A 20,601-nucleotide genomic window follows, 5' to 3' on the forward strand; every position below is an offset into this window, starting at 1 on the left:
GTGAAAGGAATTGTCTGAGCAGAATTCTTGAGGTAGCAAGTGCAACAAGAGAAGGAGCAGTTTTCGACTTTGTTTCAGGAAATGAAGATGGGTAGGTGGAAGGAGTGGCAGTGGGAGAGCATTTTGGTGGTAGTGATCATAATTCAGTCAGTTTTAACATAGTTATGGAAAAGGACAGAGATAGAACAGGAGTTAGAGTTCTCAATTGGGGCAAGGCCAATTTTACAAAACTGAGGAGTGATTTAGTGAAAGTGGACTGGAAACAGCTACTTGGAGGTAAATCAGTGTCAGAGCAGCGGGAGGCAATCAAGGGGTTCAGAGTAAACATGTTCCCACAAAGAAAATGAGTGGGTGAGATGGCCAAATCTAGAGCCACATGCATGTCAAGAAGCTTACAGGGTAAGATAAGGCAGAAAAGGAAAGCTTATGTCCGACACCGCGAACTCAATACTACAGAAAGCCGAGAGGAGTTTAGAAAGTGGAGGGGTAAAATCAAAAAGGAAATTAGGAAAGCAAAGAGGGGGCATGAAAGACTATTGGCAAGCAAAATCAAGGTGAACCCAAAGATGTTTTATCAATACATTAAGAGTAAGAGGATAACTAAGGAGAGAGAGTAGGGCCCATAAAAGACCAAAAAGGTAACCTATGTGCAGGGGCGGAAGATGTTGGTATGGTTCTTCATGAATACTTTGCATCTGTCTTCACAAAAGAGGGGGACAATGCAGATATTGTAGTTAAGGAGGAAGAGTGTGAAATATTGGATGAGATAAACATAGGGAGACAGGAAGTATTAATGGGCTTAGCATTCTTGAAAGTTGGTAAATCACCAGGGCCAGATGAAATGTACCCCAGGCTGTTAAAAGAAGCAACAGAGGAAATAGCAGAAGGTCTGACCATCATTTTACAGTCATCACTGGATACAGGTGTGGTGCCGGAGGATTGGAGAACTGCTAACGTCGTACCTCTGTTTAAAAAGGGAGCGAAGGATAGACTGAATAATTACAGGCCAGTCAGTCTAACCTCAAAAGTGGGAAAATTATTGGAATCTATTCTGAGACACAGGATAAACTGTCATGTAGAAAGGCACAAGTTAATCAAGGATAGTCAGCATTGATTTGTTAAGGGAAGATCTTGTTTGACCAACTTGATCGAATTTTTTGAAGTAGTAACAAGGAAGATTGATGAGGGTAATGCAGTTGATGTGGTCTACATGCATTTTAGCAAGGCTTTTGACAAGGTCCCACATGGCAGACTGGTTAGTTTAGTTTAGTTTAGTGATACAGCACTGAAACAGGCCCTTCGGCCCACCGAGTCTGTGCCGACCATCAACCACCCATTTATACTAATCCTGAAGAAGGAATTTTCCTCCACACAAGATCAGGGGGCAGGTTGTTCAACCTTGCCCGTCTAAGAGCGAAGTCCAAAGTACGGAAAGTCCTCATCAGAGAACTCCTCTTTGCTGACGATGCTGCTTTAACATCTCACACTGAAGAATGCCTGCAGAGTCTCATCGACAGGTTTGCGTCTGCCTGCAATGAATTTGGCCTAACCATCAGCCTCAAGAAAACGAACATCATGGGGCAGGATGTCAGAAATGCTCCATCCATCAATATTGGCGACCACGCTCTGGAAGTGGTTCAAGAGTTCACCTACCTAGGCTCAACTATCACCAGTAACCTGTCTCTAGATGCAGAAATCAACAAGCGCATGGGTAAGGCTTCCACTGCTATGTCCAGACTGGCCAAGAGAGTGTGGGAAAATGGCGCACTGACACGGAACACAAAAGTCCGAGTGTATCAGGCCTGTGTCCTCAGTACCTTGCTCTACGGCAGCGAGGCCTGGACAACGTATGCCAGCCAAGAGCGACGTCTCAATTCATTCCATCTTCGCTGCCTTCGGAGAATACTTGGCATCAGGTGGCAGGACTATATCTCCAACACAGAAGTCCTTGAAGCGGCCAACACCCCCAGCTTATACACACTACTGAGTCAGCGGCGCTTGAGATGGCTTGGCCATGTGAGCCGCATGGAAGATGGCAGGATCCCCAAAGACACATTGTACAGCGAGCTCGCCACTGGTATCAGACCCACCGGCCGTCCATGTCTCCGTTATAAAGACGTCTGCAAACGTGACATGAAATCGTGTGACATTGATCACAAGTCGTGGGAGTCAGTTGCCAGCATTCGCCAGAGCTGGCGGGCAGCCATAAAGACAGGGCTAAATTGTGGCGAGTCGAAGAGACTTAGTAGTTGGCAGGAAAAAAGACAGAGGCGCAAGGGGAGAGCCAACTGTGCAACAGCCCCAACAAACAAATTTCTCTGCAGCACCTGTGGAAGAGCCTGTCACTCCAGAATTGGCCTTTATAGCCACTCCAGGCGCTGCTTCACAAACCACTGACCACCTCCAGGCGCGTATCCATTGTCTCTCGAGATAAGGAGGCCCAAAAGAAAAAAAAAAGAATATTCCTACCACATCCCCACCTGTCCCTATATTTCCCTACCACCTACCTATACTAGGAGCAATTGCTAATGGCCAATTTACCTATCAACCTGCAAGTCTTTGGCATGTGGGAGGAAACCGGAGCACCCGGAGGAAACCCACGCAGACACAGGGAGAACTTGCAAACTCCACACAGGCAGTACCCAGAATTGAACCCGGGTCGCTGGAGCTGTGAGACTGCGGTGCTAACCACTGCGCCACTGTGCCGCCCCATGGGATCCAGGGAAATGCAGCAAGGTGAATACAAAATTGGCTCAGTGGCAGGAAACAAAGGGTAATTGTTCACGGCTGTTTTAGTGACTGGAGGGCTGTTTCCAGTGGCGTTCTGCAGGGCTCAGTACTGGGTCCCTTGCTTTTTGATAGATAGTAACGATTTGGATGTAAATATAGGGGAGATGATCAAGAAGTTTGCAGACGACACAAAGATTGGCCGTGTGATAAATAGCAAGGAGGATAGCTGTAGGCTGCAGGAAGATATTGATAGTCTGGTCAGATGGGCAGAAAAGTGGCAAATGGAATTCAACCTGGAGAAGTGTGAGGTGATGCAGTTGGGGAGATCAAACAAGGCAAAGGAATACACGATTAATGGGAAAAAACAGAAGTGTAGAGGAAGTGACCTTGCAGTGAATGTCCACAGATCCCTGAAGGTAGGACAGGTCAATAAGGTGGTTAAGAAAGCATATGGAATCCTTTCCTTTATTAGCTGAGGTATAGATTATAAGAGCAGGGAGGTTATGCTGGAACTGTATAGCTCATTGGTTAGGCCACAACTTGAGTAGTGTGTGCAGTTCTGGTCACCTCATTACAGAACTTTTTTTTTAAGAATTAGAATTAGAACATTACAGCGCAGTACAGGCCCTTCGGCCCTCGATGTTGCGCCGACCTGTGAAACCATCTGACCTACACTATTCCATTTTCATCCATATGTCTATCCAATGACCACTTAAATGCCCTTAAAGTTGGCGAGTCTACTACTGTTGCAGGCAGGGTGTTCCATGCCCCTACTACTCTCTGTGTAAAGAAACTACCTCTGACATCTGTCCTATATCTATCACCCCTCAACGTAAAGCTATGGCCCCTCGTGTTTGCCATCACCATCTGAGGAAAAAGACTCTCACTATCCACTCTATCTAACCCTCTGATTATCTTATATGTCTCTATTAAGTCACCTCTCCTCCTCCTCCTCTCCAACGAAAACAACCTCAAGTCCCTCAGCCTTTCCTCGTAAGATCTTCCCTCCATACCAGGCAACATCCTAGTAAATCTCCTCTGCACCCTTTCCATAGCTTCCACATCCTTCCTATAATGCGGTGACCGGAACTGCACGCAATACTCCAGGTGCGGTCTCACCAGAGTTTTGTACAGCTGCAGCATGACCTCATGGCTCCGAAACTCGATCCCTCTACTAATAAAAGCTAACACACCATATGCCTTCTTAACAGCCCTATTAACCTGGGTAGCAACCTTCAGGGATTTATGCACCTGGACACCAAGATCTCTCTGTTCATCTACACTACCAAGAATCTTCCCATTAGCCCAGTACTCTGCATTCCTGTTACTCCTTCCAAAGTGAATCACCTCGCACTTTTCCGCATTAAACTCCATTTGCCATCTCTCAGCCTATCTATGTCCCTCTGTACCCTACAACATCCTTCGGCACTATCCACAACTCCACCGACCTTAGTGTCATCCGCAAATTTACTAACCCACCCTTCTACACCCTCTTCCAGGTCATTTATAAAAATGACAAACAGCAGTTGCCCCAAAACAGATCCTTGCGGTACACCACTAGTAACTAAACTCCAGGATGAACATTTGCCATCAACCACCACCCTCTGTCTTCTTTCAGCTAGCCAATTTCTGATCCAAAGCTCTAAATCACCTTCAACCCCATACCTCCGTATTTTCTGTATGTAATTGTATTGGAGAGGGTACATAGGAGATTTACAAGGATGTTGCCTGGACTGGCAAAATGCAGCTATGAGGAAAGATTGGATAGGCTGGGGTTGTTCTCCTTGCAAAACAGAGAAGGCTGAGGGGAGATCTGATTGAAATGTACAAAATTTTGAGGGGCCTGGATACAGTGGAGGTGATGGGTCTATTCACCTTAGCAGAGAGGTCAGTGACGAGGGGGCATAGATTTAAAGTGATTGGTAGAAAAATTAGAGGGGAGATGAGGAAAGACTTTTTCACCCAGAGGGTGATGGGGGTCTGGAACTCACTGCCTGAAAGAGTAGTTGAGGCAGAAACCCCCAACTCATTCAAAAGGAGGCTGGATACGCACCTCAAGTGCCGTAATCTGCAGGGCTATGGACCAAATGCTGGAAGGTGGGATTGGAATAAGTGGATCATTTTTCGGCTGGCACAGACACGATGGGCCAAGTGGCCTCTTTCTGTGCCTTAAACTTTCTATGATTCTAAGACACCCACCTGCCCATGGTATATTTGAAGGAGGAGTGCCAGAGTTTCTCCCAGTGTACTGTTCAACATTTAACCTACAACTATCATATGCATTGTCTTTCCCTACACATCTCCTCTAGAGGCATCTTTTGTTTCTTTACCTGTATCATTATCTTCTCCTTTTGGCTTTGTACCATCAGTCTTCTGTCATTTAGTCTCACCTGCCTTCCACCTCACCACCACACCTTTCCCTGCCTCTGTACTTGCTCAAAACCTGTTACATGTCTAACTTTTTCCGGTCTGATGAAAGGTCAGCAACTTGAAACATTAACTTGGCTTCTCTCTCCATAGATGTGGCCAGGTCTGAGTATTTCCAGCATTTTCTGTTTTTATTACAGAATAGCTTGTTATTTGTCTCACTGCCATTGGTGGAACTGAATAGCAACCAGGAGTAGGAGCTCTAGTCTCAGTGCATCTGGTCTAGAGAGAAGTGGGGGAGGGGTAGTAGGAGAAAAAAAAAAATCAGCCAGAGTGCTCCAAGGAGGAGATTAACGAATACATACTTTTACACCAACACTTTACATATTGAATACATACCTGTCCCGTATCCATGCTGTCCATAGCCACCCGCCTGCTGAAAAGCTGCCGAAGCAGTGTTCATATTCACTCCATGTTTAGCAGATGCTGGAGGTAACTACAAGAGCATTTAAAATGTTTTGAGTAACTCAAATTAGAAAACAATGAATAGTTTGTCAACAATAGTGCAAGTGTTAATGAAAATGAGAAATCCTTAGCATTATGTACACTGAAAACTTTTTTTTAAAAGAATGAAGTAACTTTAGACCTAATGAGTCTTTATTTAGGGATTACAAGATTCTGAAAGGGCTTCACAGGGTAGACAGAGGTCGCTTCCGCTGGCTGGGGAATCTAAAACATGGGGGCACAGTCTCAGGATAAGGGGACGATTATTTAAGACTGAGATGAGGAGAAATTTCTTCACTCAAAGGATTGCGAATTTTTGGAATTCTCTACTCCAGAGGGTAGTGGATGCTCCATCTTTGAATATATTTAAGGCTGGGATAGATAGATTTTTGGTCTCTCAGGGAATAAAGGCAGGAAAGTGAAGTTGAAGCCCAAGATCAGCCATGATCATACTGAATGGCAGAGCAAAATCGGGGGACATCTGGTCTACTCCTGCTCCAATTTCTTATGTTATGTTCTGAATTACATACCCATAACATTTTTTTTTAATTCTTTCATGGGATGTGGGCATCACTGATGTTGCCCATCCCCAGCCCTCGACAATGGGAGTGCCTTGCTAGGTCATTTCAGAGGGCAGTTAAGAGTCAAACACATTGCTGTGGGTCTGGAGTCACATGTAGGCCAGACCAGCATGGCAGATTTCCTTCCCTAAAGGGCATTAGTGAATCAGATGGTTTTCTTTTTAAGACAATCGATGATAGTAATGGTGCCATGAAACTGAGATTAGCTTTCAATTCCAGATTTTTATTAATTGAATTTAAATGCCACCAGCTTCCATGGTGGGATTTGAACCCGTGCCTCCAGCGCATTAGCCTGTGCCTCTGGATTACTAGTTCAGTGACATTATCATTGAGAGGAAATAGTTGGGGCCTTAACAGATATCTTTGCAACATCCTTAAACACGGGTGAGGTCCCGGAGGTCTGGAGAATTGCTAATGTTGTCCCCTTGTTTAAGAAGGGTAGCAGGGATAATCCAGGTAATTATAGACCGGTGAGCCTGACGTCAGTGGTAGGGAAGCTGCTGGAGAAGATACTGAGGGATAGGATTTATTCCCATCTGGAAGAAAATGGGTTTATCGGTGATAGGCAACATGGTTTTGTGCAGGGAAGGTCATGTCTTACCAACTTAATAGAATTCTTTGAGGAAGTGACAAAGTTGATTGATGAGGGAAGGGCTGTAGATGTCATATACATGGACTTCAGTAAGGCGTTTGATAAGGTTCCCCATGGTAGGCTGATGGAGAAAGTGAAGGCGCATGGGGTCCAAGGTGTACTAGCTAGATGGATAAAGAACTGGCTGGGCAACAGGAGACAGAGAGTAGCAGTGGAAGGGAGTTTCTCAAAATGGAGACGTGTGACCAGTGGTGTTCCACAGGGATCCGTGCTGGGACCACTGTTGTTTGTGATATACATAAATGATTTGGAGGAAAGTATAGGTGGTCTGATTAGCAAGTTTGCAGACGACACTAAGATTGGTGGAGTAGCAGATACTGAAGGGGACTGTCAGAGAATACAGCAGAATATAGATAGACTGGAGAGTTGGGCAGAAAAATGGCAGATGGAGTTCAATCAGGGCAAATGCGAGGTGATGCATTTTGGAAGATCTAATTCAAGAGTGAACTATACAGTAAATGGAAAAGTCCTGGGGAAAATTGATGTAGAGAGAGATTTGGGTGTTCAGGTCCATTGTTCCCTGAAGGTGGCAACGCAGGTCAATAGAGTGGTCAAGAAGGCATACGGCATGCTTTCCTTCATCGGACGGGGTATTGAGTACAAGAGTTGGCAGGTCATGTTACAGTTGTATAGGACTTTGGTTCGGCCACATTTGGAATACTGCGTGCAGTTCTGGTCGCCACATTACCAAAAGGATGTGGATGCTTTGGAGAGGGTGCAGAGGAGATTCACCAGGATGTTGCCTGGTATGGAGGGCGCTAGCTATGAAGAGAGGTTGAGTAGATTAGGATTATTTTCATTAGAAAGACGGAGGTTGAGGGGGGACCTGATTGAGGTGTACAAAATCATGAGAGGTATAGACAGAGTGGATAGCAAGAAGCTTTTTCCCCCAGAGTGGGGGATTCAATTACAAGGGGACACGAGTTCAAAGTGAAAGGGGAAAAGTTTAGGGGGGATATGCGTGGAAATTTCTTTACGCAGAGGGTGGTGGGTGCATGGAACGCTTTGCCAGCGGAGGTGGTAGACGCGGGCACGATAGCGTCTTTTAAGATGTATCTAGACAGATACATGAATGGGCAGGAAGTAAAGAGATACAGACCCTTAGAAAATAGGCGACAGGTTTAGATAGAGGATTTGGATCGGCATAGGCTTGGAGGGCCGAAGGGCCTGTTCCTGTGCTGTAATTTTCTTTGTTCTCTTTGTTTATCACTACGCTATCACATCCTCAATCCCCTGCTCCATAAATATATCACTCCCGAAGCTATTTAAATTATTCACTTGAACTACTTTAAGTAACTTATTTCACAACGGTATTATCCTTTACAAATCAAGTTAGGAGTAGTTAAAGTTGAGCAGAACCTATTCAAAGATGTGTCTCCTTGTATTTGGACACCATAAGAAATGGTTGGCTTGGATCAATTTTGTCAATACTGATATGACCAGGTGAGAAAGGCGTCTCGGGGTCTTTTACTGTCTTCACCTGGTCCTATTCTAACAGGGTTTAATTTTAAACACACTGTTTCAAGCTCCCCCTTTGCTGAATCCTTGTTTAGCACTTTCCGATTATAAGGCAAAGAAATAAGCATAAACAGCCTTTCTTAGGTTTAAAGAAGAAAAGTGAAATTTATTAAACCTTAAACTCTAACACGGTTAATGCCTACGGATACATGCTGCACCCACGCTAGCATGCACACAAGATATACACATGCAAATAGTGACAGAAAAGAAAAGAAAAAAATAAGTAGACAGGTTTGAGGCAGTCTCTAAAGGGGGTTTCTGGTCACTGTTTCTGTGTTTCCAGCTCGCCGTAGAGTCCTTGATTGTAGACAGCTCTTACTTTTCGTTGGGGCCCAGTATTCTTCTTAAACCTTGTTCACTGCAGGAGACTTTTCTCTCTTGGTGTTCATATGTCTTCAATGGTTTCCGAAGCTGGCGAGAGCGAGATGAGAGCAGACAGGAGAGAAGTCTTCTCAGTTCAGCAGAAAAGTGCTTTGAGTTCAAAATCCCTGTTGGAAGTTCAAATTCAAAAAACTCCAACAGTCAGCCAGTCATGTAACCAAACTGGTCCGGCCATGCCTGTTTGTGTATTCGGTCATTTTAGCAGTTAACCTGGAATGCTAGCCTTTCCACCTTCAACGTCTGGTAATCAAAAGTCCATTGTGGATGAAATTGGAGCAGGGAATAGCTCCTTTGTCCTTTGAAGTACTGTCTGTTGATATGCTAATGTATCTCTCCAGCCAAAGTCTCCAATTGTTCTTTTTTAAAGCAAGTTCTTTCTTCAGCAACAGTCCAAAATCAATGTTCATGTGGTTAAATTAATTTTTCTCATTCTTGGCAGGTGGGGGGCTTGCCTGGCAATACCCTCAGTCTTGAGAACTTCTGATATGCCACCACAAAGTCTCCACTATTCTAAATAAACCAAGTTCAACTTAATGAACTTTTCTGAGCAACTAAACTTTCACTGCAATCCAAAGCAATTTTTGCTGCTTCTGTCTGTACCTGATGTAGAACAATATCTTTCCTGCTAGAATTGTGCGCACTATAGAAAAATGGTAATGAAGAACATAATGAGATTGAAGACTGACAAATCTCCAGGGTCTGGTTTTCACCCCGGGGTATCAAAATGAGGTGGTGAGGAAATTGTAAATCCTTCAGTCATCATCTTCCAAAACTCTGGATTCAGAAACTGTCTCCACTGATTAGAAAATTGCCAATAGCGCTCCTTTAGTTAAGGGTGGGGGAGAGAAAAAGTGAATTATAGACTTTAGTCTCACGTCTGTTGGAAATTTACTATAATTCTTTATTAGGGACACTGTGACTGAGCACTTGATCAAATATGAACTCATTAGACAGCCAGTGTGGATTTGTAAAGATAAGTCATATCTAACTACTATAGCAACCCTGGAGCATTTATTCCAGAAAGCCTAAGGCAGCAATTCCCTCTGAAATCAAAATGTCATGCGTTCGAACCCTCCTCTACATATTTCAGCAAGTAATCTAGGCTGACATTTCAGTATAGCACTATACTAAGGGAGTCTTTCAGATAAGACATTAAATAGAGTCCCACCTGCTGCCTCAGGTGATCCCAGGACACTAGAGAGGAACAGGGAGTTTGCCTGGTCTCCTGGCCACATTTACCCATCAACCAACACTGCCAAAACAGACTGTTCATTTATTTCACTGGCATTTCTGAGTTCTGGAACCTTACTGTTTGAAAATTGTTACGTTAGCCTACATCTGTGACTACACTTCAAATATTTCTGAAGTGCTTTGGCACATCCTGAAGGGGTGAAAGGAAATTCTTTATTACTTTATTACTAAGAAGTTACCAGATACTGGAGAAGATACTAGTAAATAGAATATATTCAAAAAGGACAACAAAATAGACTGAAGACCCATCCGTTTTGTATTAGTTCCGATTAAAAGACTGCATGCCATCACCAGGATGAAACTTGACTATCTGTCGAACAGTCAACGTTGATTTAGAAGATAATAACAACAAGAAATGCTGGAAATACTCAGCAGGTTTGGCAGCATCTGTGGAGAGAGAAGCAGAGTTAACGTTTCAGGTCAGTGACCCTTCTTCAGTTCTGGGTCACTGACCTGAAACGTTAACTCTGCTTCTCTCTCCACAGATACTGCCATACCTGCTGAGTACTTCCAGCATTTCTTGTTTTTATTTCAGATTTCCAGCATCCGTAGTATTTTGCTTTGATTTAGAAGATAATACCTCCTGGACTTCAGAGTGACAACTAATGCAGATAATGGAACGTCCCATGACATGGTACACCCAAGACTTCCAATAGACACTTGACAAAGTTCCACAAATTTAAAGAATGATGAGATTATTTCCACTAGTCAGGTGACAGGAATGAGGGCCCAAATTTAAATGTTCATTAGGAGAATTAATAGGGACAGGAAAATGACTAATTCATGGACTTCCAGCTTCTCTAAATCCTCCCCAACAAACCAATGCTCCACAAACTCTAGGACTTGTTGTACGAGATCTGGCTGCTCATCTAGGTGAAGTATTCTCTGTATGGGAACCTAATGGATTTGGCAGAAGCCAGCAGGGGTAAATGGTAGTTTTTCAGATTAGAGGAAGGTATACAGTGGAATTCCACTACTGTTCATAATTTACATTATGATTTGGATTTGGGAACAAGTAACTCAATATCAAACTTTGGACAGAAGAATGCAATGTAACAAAACATTAGAAAACTTGCAGACTGGGCAGTTAAGTGCCATATGAACTTTGACATAGATAAATGAGAGATGATGTACTTTGGTAGGAAAAACAGAATCACCTACACCTTTGAAAATAAGAAACTGAATTGGGTAAAAGAGCAAAGGGATCTAGGATAATAAAAACAAGAAATGCTGGAACCACTCAGCAGGTCTGGCAGCATCTGTGGAAAGAGAAGCAGAGTTAACGTTTCGGGTCAGTGACCCTTCATCGGATCTAGGATACAGGTGAACATTAAAAACAGCATTGCATGTTAACAAGAAATTAAAAATGCTCATAAGCACTGGAATTTATTTCTAGGGGTAGAGTATTCAAAGTCGTGAGTTATGTTACACTTGTATACTGTATACTTATTTCCCTGCGGCTTGACCAGGGTCTTCTAAGGAGAATTTTTTTACTCTGGTTAGAAATTCTATTTTAAAGAACATTTTGTGGGATACATGAACAATCATGTCAGTTATATTTCATTACAATGTCATGAGCAGAATCTCAGAATCTTTGTGGGCAGAGAAGAGATATTCTGGCAGTATGGGTATTGTGTTTTTAATGGTGAGATTACAAAGTAGAAAATAACTGCAGACTGCGCACAACCAATAGATGGAAAAATTAAGAGAAAGGGATTATTAGGACTGCAAAGTACTCCAGAAGGAAAGTGGGGTCTGACTTATACCTTGTATAATGTTACTTTTTGTTGGCACTCAACCTATGCACCCTTTCACCTGTTTTATTGCAGCTACTTATGATCCGATGATCTGGTTTTATGCAAAGAGAAAATGTTAGAATTACACAAATCAATCAATTTCTAAAGGAATAAGAATTATGTAGAAATTACAGCATGGTAACTGGTCATTCAGTTCAACTAGTGTTGATGCTTATTCCCCCACAAGTAGTAGTTTGAATCTTATGTGCCTCATTTTTGTATCCTTTTACTCCTCTTTCCTTCAGTCACCTGATCATCTTAGCGATAAATCTGTGCTTCAATTTCTTACTCTAGAAGCGCATTTCACAGCCTCACAACCCTGTGTAAAAAAGGTTTCTTCTGCTCTGTCCCAAATTTCTTGCATTTAGTACTCATACCTTTAAGTCAGATGTAACCATCAAAATATGGCTGTATTTTCCAACATGTTCTATTAGTTTAAGTTTCCAGTGATCAGTTCCTTTTTAGCTTTATATTAACTGAATTGGGCAATAAAAAATCTTTCAGTGTTGATAATTTAAAGGCAAAATGATACTGGACTAAAATACAAATTTCTTTTCTTGATGTGTGCTATTTTTCTGATGAAAAGTGAGGTTCTTGTATTTTAAAGTAAAAGATTCCATGGAATCATTTGAAGAGCAGAAAATTCTCCTGGTGCCGTGACCAACATATCACCAAACAAGAGTAACAAGTAATGCATTTTGTTTTTAACAAATTAGCTGTAAAAAACAAACAGATACGCAATGGTCTATTTCAAGATCTGTTGACGTGCATTGCAATTTCCAATTGCAAGCTCTATAATTTTACAGTATTGATCACAAACATAAATAATGGTACAAATTACTTACAAACATGGCAGGCCCATACTGGAATGTGCTGGGTACTCCAGGCATACCAGCATAGTATGGTAATCCTGTGTAACTGTAGCCTGGTGGCAAAGCTGGGTTTAAGAAGGCCTGCTGAGTGGTGTGATGAGTCTGATTTTGTTGAGGCGGGGCTAGAGTTGTTGCTGGAGCAGGTGAAGCAGAGTCACCCCTGCCAAATTTTGCTATGTCACCTGAAATATAAAATCATATTATTTCATATAGCTCAGTAAAACATTCTTTCTATTGTTACAGGGGCACTAATTAGTTGCCATTGTTACATCAAAAATACTTTTATTTGATCATGTTCATGGCTGAGAAATAACAATGAATCCAACAGACTAAGATTACATATAAATTTAAAATCTTTTAAGAACTACAAGTTAATTGCAGAATATATTTTGATTCCCTAATGAAAGTTTAAAATATATTGAGCAAAAATAAAGATCAGCACCTTTAGAGGAGTAAAAAAGCACACTTTTCCTTTGGGGATAAAAGTGGGGTAGAGGATAAATGAGTCAACTGTCTGTGGAAGGAATGGAGTTAGTGTGCCAAATGGCATTTTCTCAAAAGCAAAGATCCATTGGAATGAGATGTACAATAACCTGTAAATACACACCTGAGTAGGGGCTGCTTGCAAGACTTCCATCTCTGCCTGCAAGTGCCGCAGCTGGAGCAGGAAATGCCATTCCATAGTAATCCTGGAAGGTAGGCGAAGGAAAGAGAGGAAGGATGGGGGTAAAGAGAAGGGAAGAGAGGGAGGGCGAGGAATACACATGCTTTACAAGTACGTACAGACACTTACCATTATTCATTAAACCGCAAAAGTTGGTATTACTAAAACAAAGCTTCAATTTGTAATATAGTTTATAAGATTCCTTCACAAATAGAAATAAAAATTCAAAATGCTTGATAGGTATCAAAGAGCAAATGATGTAAACTTGGATAATTACAAAATGTGCTAAAGCTTCTTGGAAAATCAAATGTGACTACTGAATGCTCCATGTTTTGACAGGAATTGGAGTAATGCAATCTTACCCAAAAACATCTTTCACTGCAACTGAGACAGACTACAGAGCTGGCTGAGCACAGTTTCATATAACAACTTCAGCAGTCACCGCTAATTCCAACAGCACAGGTTCACCAGCTATGCACCGACTGAGAGGGCACAAGCAACTTTTGCTGGAGCTTAAATGACCTCTTGGGAAATTGGCAACCAAGATCCATCCGAAGCTGTAATCTACCTCCATGCAGAACAACATCAGGAAGGAGAAACTAAGGTTACATAATCAAGACACTCAGATAGAAGAGCAAAGCCAACAGGCCACCACAGCTTAATTCACACTCAAGGGATTATAATACTTCTGGTTGCTTGAATGAATGGATGGAGGCAGCTGTGTTTTAACAAAGGGGAGGGCGTAGTATTAAAAAAGGTCTTGTGCCTCAGATTATACTTGTTAAAAAAGCACCCTGTGGAGGCCACAGAATCCAAGGGCTGCCTCAAGAGCCAAAGTGTCACTGTTCTCTCTAAAAATACAAGCTACAAACTAACTATGGCAAAACCAATTAGTTTTAAACATTGTTTGCAAAAAATTATACAAACCATAGGTAGCCTGGACTGAAGTACCTGAAGATCATCATATCCATAGATCTATTGTAAGAAAGAGGGGAAAAAAATCAAAAACCCAAAGAATCAACGCAATTTGCATAAAATTTAGTAATTTTTACTATTTAATGCACAAAGCATATTTATAGTCAATGTCAAAGCAATTTCACTGCCAGACCTGCAAACACAACTGTTGATTAGCATTTGCATTCAATTAATAAGTACATTCACTCTTACTGGGTATGCAGGCAGCAGTCCCCCTGGTCCAACAATGTACTGATTGTGTAAAATAGGAGGTACACCTGGAGGAAGATTTGGTGGCGCCTTACCTGCAATAAGAAAGCAGCTGTATTAAAAATGTCTAAGTCATGGAGAGAAAGCCACGGTTCGTGAAATTTGTCCCTCTACTATTTCAACTTACCTAGTACAACAGACAACTGCATTTTGAACATGTCTGACTCCATTACTTTATCGCTGATAAAAGTTGATCGCCCTTCAAATACATTGCTCCCCCTCTGACTGCACCCCCCGCCCCCTTAGGGGCGGCACAGTGGTTAGCACCGCAGCCTCACAGCTCCAGGGACCCAGGTTCGATTCTGGGTACTGCCTGTGCGGAGTTTGCAAGTTCTCCCTGTGACCGCGTGGGTTTTTGCCGGGTGCTCCGGTTTCCTCCCACAGCCAAAGACTTGCAGGTGATAGGTAAATTGGCCATTGTAAATTGCCCCTAGTGTAGGTAGGGAATATGGGATTACTGAAGGGTTAGTATAAATGGGTAGTTGTTGGTCGGCACAGACTTGGTGGGCCGAAGGGCCTGTTTCAGTGCTGTATCTCTAAATAAAAAAATGTATGCATTTACTCCTTTCAAAATCTAGAGACAGCGTGTGCATGCACCTGGTCGAGGAAAAAGAGGAAGCCTCTCCAATTTGCAGTCGATGAGTGTTGGAAAAACAGAAGCTGAGAGGAAGGATGTTGGACTGGAGGAGCTTGGCAAGATAAGGAGCAAGATAATTTTGACGCGCTTTTATGGTAAAAGGTGAGGGACAGGGACTCGATGGAAGTCAACAAGAATAGAGTAATAGACATGCAGGGTTTAGTACAGGATAGCATGCAGGCCACACTTGCCTGGATTAGTTAAGTTTAAGTAGTGTGGCATCTAGGAGGCTGTTGGCAAAGTACATCTTTAGCATAGCAGCTTTAGCTGACTTTTGAAAAATTATGATTTTTTTTTCCCCTGGTCAAGCTTCAACTGTAATGGATAGTAGACCATGGACAGGTGGTAATTATTGTTTTGGAGACAAACACAATGGGGATGGCTCCAACAAAAGCCCACACATTATAGAAATACTGATCCAAACCTATTATTACTGGGAGAATTAGCTATATGGTCATGCTACTGCTTGTTTGTTTTTAATAAGCCTGTTTCATAGTTGACAGCCTACTTTAAGTCATGACCTGAGAGCAGTTAGTCTACCACCCTCCAAAGACTAGATCATGAAGGGCACCGTGTTACAGCAGACAAGCTAAATAAAGGAATGAGGGATTCTATTTGACCCCTGGGTGACACTGCAATATGTGCGTGCAAGGTTATTCTTCAACTCATATGGAGCAAAGGCTCACTCACAGTGGTTGTCCTGGATCTGAATGAGAGAATATCAAGTAAAATCCAAAAATGTAACAAGACATTCAATGATTAAACACCCATCACTAGACAAACAGATCAGATCAAAGCAGTAACAGAGCCACATTTTATAACTTAGCCCAAGTGGTAGAGTGAATATATTGCACAGAACACAAGTACTTATTCTTTGATGCACTATAGAGTTTAAAAACAAATATAAACATTTCCATACAATTAATTTTATGAAGGAATACACATCCATTTAATGTACATCTGTTAGGGACAACTGTTACTGCCATATATTGAGGCAGAGGAGTATTTGTAACCTTGCAATCAGTGGGGATTATTGAAAAATAACTTGCCAATTTATGATTTATTAAATTTACTCGTACAAGGGATTTCTTGAGGGGAAAGGAAAGGGCAATTTATATCCAAAGTGGATAAGTTGATTTTCGCAAGTCAACTGAAGTTAACGTAGCTTCTAACGAGTAATAAAATCTTATACTAAGGACTGAACTACTGCTTTTCTCTACACCATAAACTACATCTCACTGTCCCTTTCTACAAGCTTTTCTACAGAGACTGCTTTTGGTCTTAAACATAGGTGACCTATCTCTATATAGAATCTTACATCGAACTGCCAACCAAAAGTAGCACCTAATCATCTTACTCCTTATCCCACAAGCAGATACTATATATCCATACGATAAACTTCCAGCTTCCAACATACAAGCACTAATACATACCAAACAGCAACCTGAGAGAGAGGGAGAGGGAGAGAGAGAATATGAGTGATAGAAAGAGTGGAGGATGGTATTTTGTTGGGTCCTGGGTAAAGTTTGAGAACCTCTAATCCAGTTAGCAAAGCATAAAATCTGAAAAAAACAGAAAAATACACAAAAGCTCCCTTTTCACAGGAAAGGCTTAATAATGAAATGGCCTTCTACCTGAAGACACAGAAGGAACTGCCCGTGTGGTAGCAGTTGGCATGCATACACTGGGAGCACTCAGTCCAAGGCTGTTTGTAGTGTTTAGGCTGCTGGAGATACTGACTGATGACGTGGTGATTGTAGTAAATGTCAAAGGAGTGGAGAAACTTTCAGAAGTCTGCAAAGTGCTGTCAACATTTGTGTGCTGTTGGGAAAAAAAATATAAGTAGCACAGTATCACATTGCTAAAATGACAATGGCCAACTGACTGAACTTCACACATAAGAACTAGGAGGAGTAGGCAATTCAGCTCCTCGAGCCTGCTCCGCCATTCAATACAATCATGGCTGATCTCATCTCGGCCTCAACTCCACTTTCCAGCCCGTTCTCCATAACCCTTCAACCCATTACTAATTAAAAATCTGTCTATCTCCTCCTTAAATTTACTCAATGTCCCTGCATCCACCGCACTCTGGGGTAGTGAATTCCACAGACCCACGGCCCTTGAGAGAAGGAATTTCTCCTCATCTCTGTTTTAAATCTGCTACCCCTTAACCTAAAACTATGACCTCTTGTTCTAGATTGCCCCACAAGAGGAAACATCCTCTCTGTCTACTTTGTCACTCCCCTTAATCATCTTATATACCTCAATTAGGTCTCCTCTCATTCTTCTAAACTCTAGAGAGTAAACTGCTCAATATCTCTTCAATCGACAAACCCCTCATCTCTGGAATCAATCTAGTGAATCTCCTCTGAACTGCCTGAGATGCAACTACATCCCTCCTCAAGTGCCCCAATCCATCAGTACTCCTTTGCCTTCCTACTCTCCTGCTGCCACTTCAGGCTTGAAGATGCTAACCTTTTGAGTCTGGCATTCTCCAGAGGGTCTATTAAGGCACCCATTATTGCCTTACGAGTTGAGGTGCAACCTGTCCCTTTTGAATAGGTGCCTCCTGCCCTAGAACTGGTCCCAATGTCTCAAATATCTGAAGCCCTCCCTCTTGCACCATGCCTCAAGCCTCCCTATCTTCCTCTTGCTAGTGCACAGCATAGGCAGCAATCTAGAGATTGCTACCTTCGAGGTCCTACTTTTTAACTTCCTCCCTCGCTCCTGAATGTCTGACTGTAGAAGCTAAAAATCTACCTCATTATGTCATTGGTACTAACATGACCACAACTCCCTTCCCCCTGCAGAATATTCTGCACCCTCTGCATAATGTCCTTTACCCTGGCACCAGGGAGGCAACACACCATGCAGGACTCACTATGACAGTTATAGAAATGCCTGTCTGTCCCCCAAACTATGGGATCTCCTATAATGACCACATTTCTACTCTCTGCTGTTCCTCCTGTCCCTTGCCCATTAGTGTCAGCATTGGAGACTGCTGGGAGTGACAAGTACCAGTTTGAGACTCCTACACCTCGTGCCTCTTTGTACTCTTCCGGGTGACCACCCATTTGCTACTTGTACCTGAACTTGTACTGCCTGTGGGATGACCACCGCGCAGAATGTATGACCCAGGAAGCAATCACCTGCAGTGATTCCAACTGCTGCTCAAGCTCAGAAATCCTGAGCTCCAGCTCAAGCAGCTGGAGACACTTACTACACACATGGTCCCCCAAAATGCACAAAGTATCCTAACGTTCCTACACGGTGCAGGAATTGCAAGCAACAGGTCTCAGCCGCCCATCATGATCTAAAATCTCTCCATTTCCTCTTGGAATCTAGTTAGTACCTTGTTTAAAACTATTAATTTCAATTGGTGCCACCAGACCTGCTCTACACTAATCCTATTAATTCACCTGTTATACTTAACCCGCTCATGCTGATAGTTTTTTTTAAACCTTGCTCCCTGATGCTCACACTGACTCTGCTCTACTATTTTGTCCCCAAACTCTTCAACTACGTGTTCCTCAATTCTGGGCTCTCTAAACCTCCTGTATTGTGATGTCACTCCATGATTTTTTTGGTTATTTGTTCTCAGTGCTCTCTGACTCCCAACCGCTGCTTTTATCTGTGGAACTCCAGCACTGTTTTCTCACAGGCTTGCTCTCTTTCAGCAGCTGTCGATCGGTTCAACCATTCCCTCACCACCTTTGATGCTCTAGCCCCCAGTAAAACCTTTAGCCTCTCCTGGTTGTACTACATTAAAAGTGCTACATAAATTACATGAGCAAATTGCTATCGATGAACCTAAGGGACAGTAAAGCAGCCAGGAAAAAAAAAGCTTTTAAAAGAATTTAATAGATTGTGGTCTTTTGACATGCTTTACTGGATAGAAACACCGCCATACTTATCAAAATCTGCTTTTATAATCACTGAAGTCAACACAGAAAATTCTTCAACAGGATTTTTTTTTTAAATAGCTGGAAAAAATACAACTCAAGGGTAACAACAACCTAACTCAAAAAAGTTGACATACTTACTGTATTTGATGAGCTTGCAGTGAGTGAAGAGGCAGAAGGAAGGGTGCTGTTTTGGTGGTTCGGCAAAGAACTGCATAAAAACATTTGTTGCCAGAAAAAAATGGTTATGCTAAATTGCACGAGACATGGTGCAGTAATAATGCCAAAGGACTTGAATACTGAAGATAAATCATTTAAAAAAAAAACTCCAGATAGTTTGCCAAAGCACGAATAAAAGATGCATGGTCAATATCTTAAAACTGGCATCCAATCAACTACTTGGATAAAGAACGCAGTGAAGGTTCATGCATCAATTTTTCTACTTCTGCAGGAAAACACTGCTCATTATTCTCTTCTCTCAACAAAAGACTGCATGTACAAGGTAGCTATCCTCAAGGTGAGAGAAGCAATAAGCGCAAAGCTACTTCTCACTGTTTCAGGCCACTGTTACCCAGCAATGTGCCACACTTCAACTCTATCCACCATTGCAAATAAATCAAAATCCATTAAAAACATTCAGGTGATAAACATTTCCTCAAATGTTTCAAAAATTAAAAATTTGCTTTAAAATTAACATTTATATAGTTTCTTGTCTTGTTGGATTAGTTATGTGAGGCAGGAAGAAAATTAAAACAATCCTTTTCTCAATGCACTACAGAATAGGGGCAGATAAAGAGAAGTCCATGTACAGCACTGTCCAAACATGAAGGTATTGATATAAATGGAAAACAAGAAGTTGTTGCACACTTCCTGAGTCCAAAATTCTGTTACTCTTCACTTTGTCTAGTTTAGCTAGTTCTATATCCATGTGTTATTCTTTTTAAATACCATAGGATATACTTCAATGGCACTTGACAAGCAGCTTTTTGAATATGCTTCGTCACAATCCCAGATGTTCCCAAAACACTCAATTAAATTAGTTAGGTACGACAATCCTTTGCAAATTCAGGCACACTAATCCCAATTATTCTATACTTTTTCTAAATGTTCACCTATATGAACTTGAAGTGCACCCACAACCAAGACTAACTGGCCTATACTACTATTTTTTATTTTATTTTAGAGATACAGCACTGAAACAGGCCCTTCGGCCCACCGAGTCTGTGCCGACCAACAACCACCCATTTATACTAACCCTACAGTAATCCCATATTCCCTACCACCTACCTACACTAGGGGCAATTTTTTTTACAATGGCCAATTTACCCATCACCTGCAAGTCTTTGGCTGTGGGAGGAAATCGGAGCACCCGGCGAAAACCCACGCGGTCACAGGGAGAACTTGAAAACTCCGCACAGGCAGTACCCAGAATTGAACCCAGGTCCCTGGAGCTGTGAGGCTGCGGTGCTAACCACTGCGCCACCCTTTCTGTCTTATCCTTTTCCCTCTGTTTAATAATGTA

At 42.2% G+C, this 20,601-nt stretch overlaps 1 protein-coding gene across 5 annotated transcripts in view; it reads right to left on the bottom strand.

Annotated features, from left to right (window-relative positions):
* Nucleotides 1-20,601, bottom strand: part of ubap2a (ubiquitin associated protein 2a) — a 162,403-nt gene that overhangs the window by 24,364 nt on the left and 117,438 nt on the right. For all 5 annotated transcript variants that reach the window (XM_068031709.1, XM_068031699.1, XM_068031689.1 and 2 more), the window contains 7 exons: nucleotides 19,221-19,290; nucleotides 16,812-16,998; nucleotides 14,484-14,575; nucleotides 14,244-14,291; nucleotides 13,260-13,341; nucleotides 12,626-12,834; nucleotides 5,497-5,593 (listed from right to left, as the gene is read on the bottom strand). In XM_068031709.1, the coding sequence (XP_067887810.1) occupies nucleotides 5,497-5,593; nucleotides 12,626-12,834; nucleotides 13,260-13,341; nucleotides 14,244-14,291; nucleotides 14,484-14,575; nucleotides 16,812-16,998; nucleotides 19,221-19,290 (785 nt within the window). The remainder of the gene's footprint in view (nucleotides 1-5,496; nucleotides 5,594-12,625; nucleotides 12,835-13,259; nucleotides 13,342-14,243; nucleotides 14,292-14,483; nucleotides 14,576-16,811; nucleotides 16,999-19,220; nucleotides 19,291-20,601) is intronic.

Source organism: Heterodontus francisci, chromosome 1 (assembly GCF_036365525.1).
Source record: "Heterodontus francisci isolate sHetFra1 chromosome 1, sHetFra1.hap1, whole genome shotgun sequence".
Classification (NCBI taxonomy): domain Eukaryota; kingdom Metazoa; phylum Chordata; class Chondrichthyes; order Heterodontiformes; family Heterodontidae; genus Heterodontus; species Heterodontus francisci.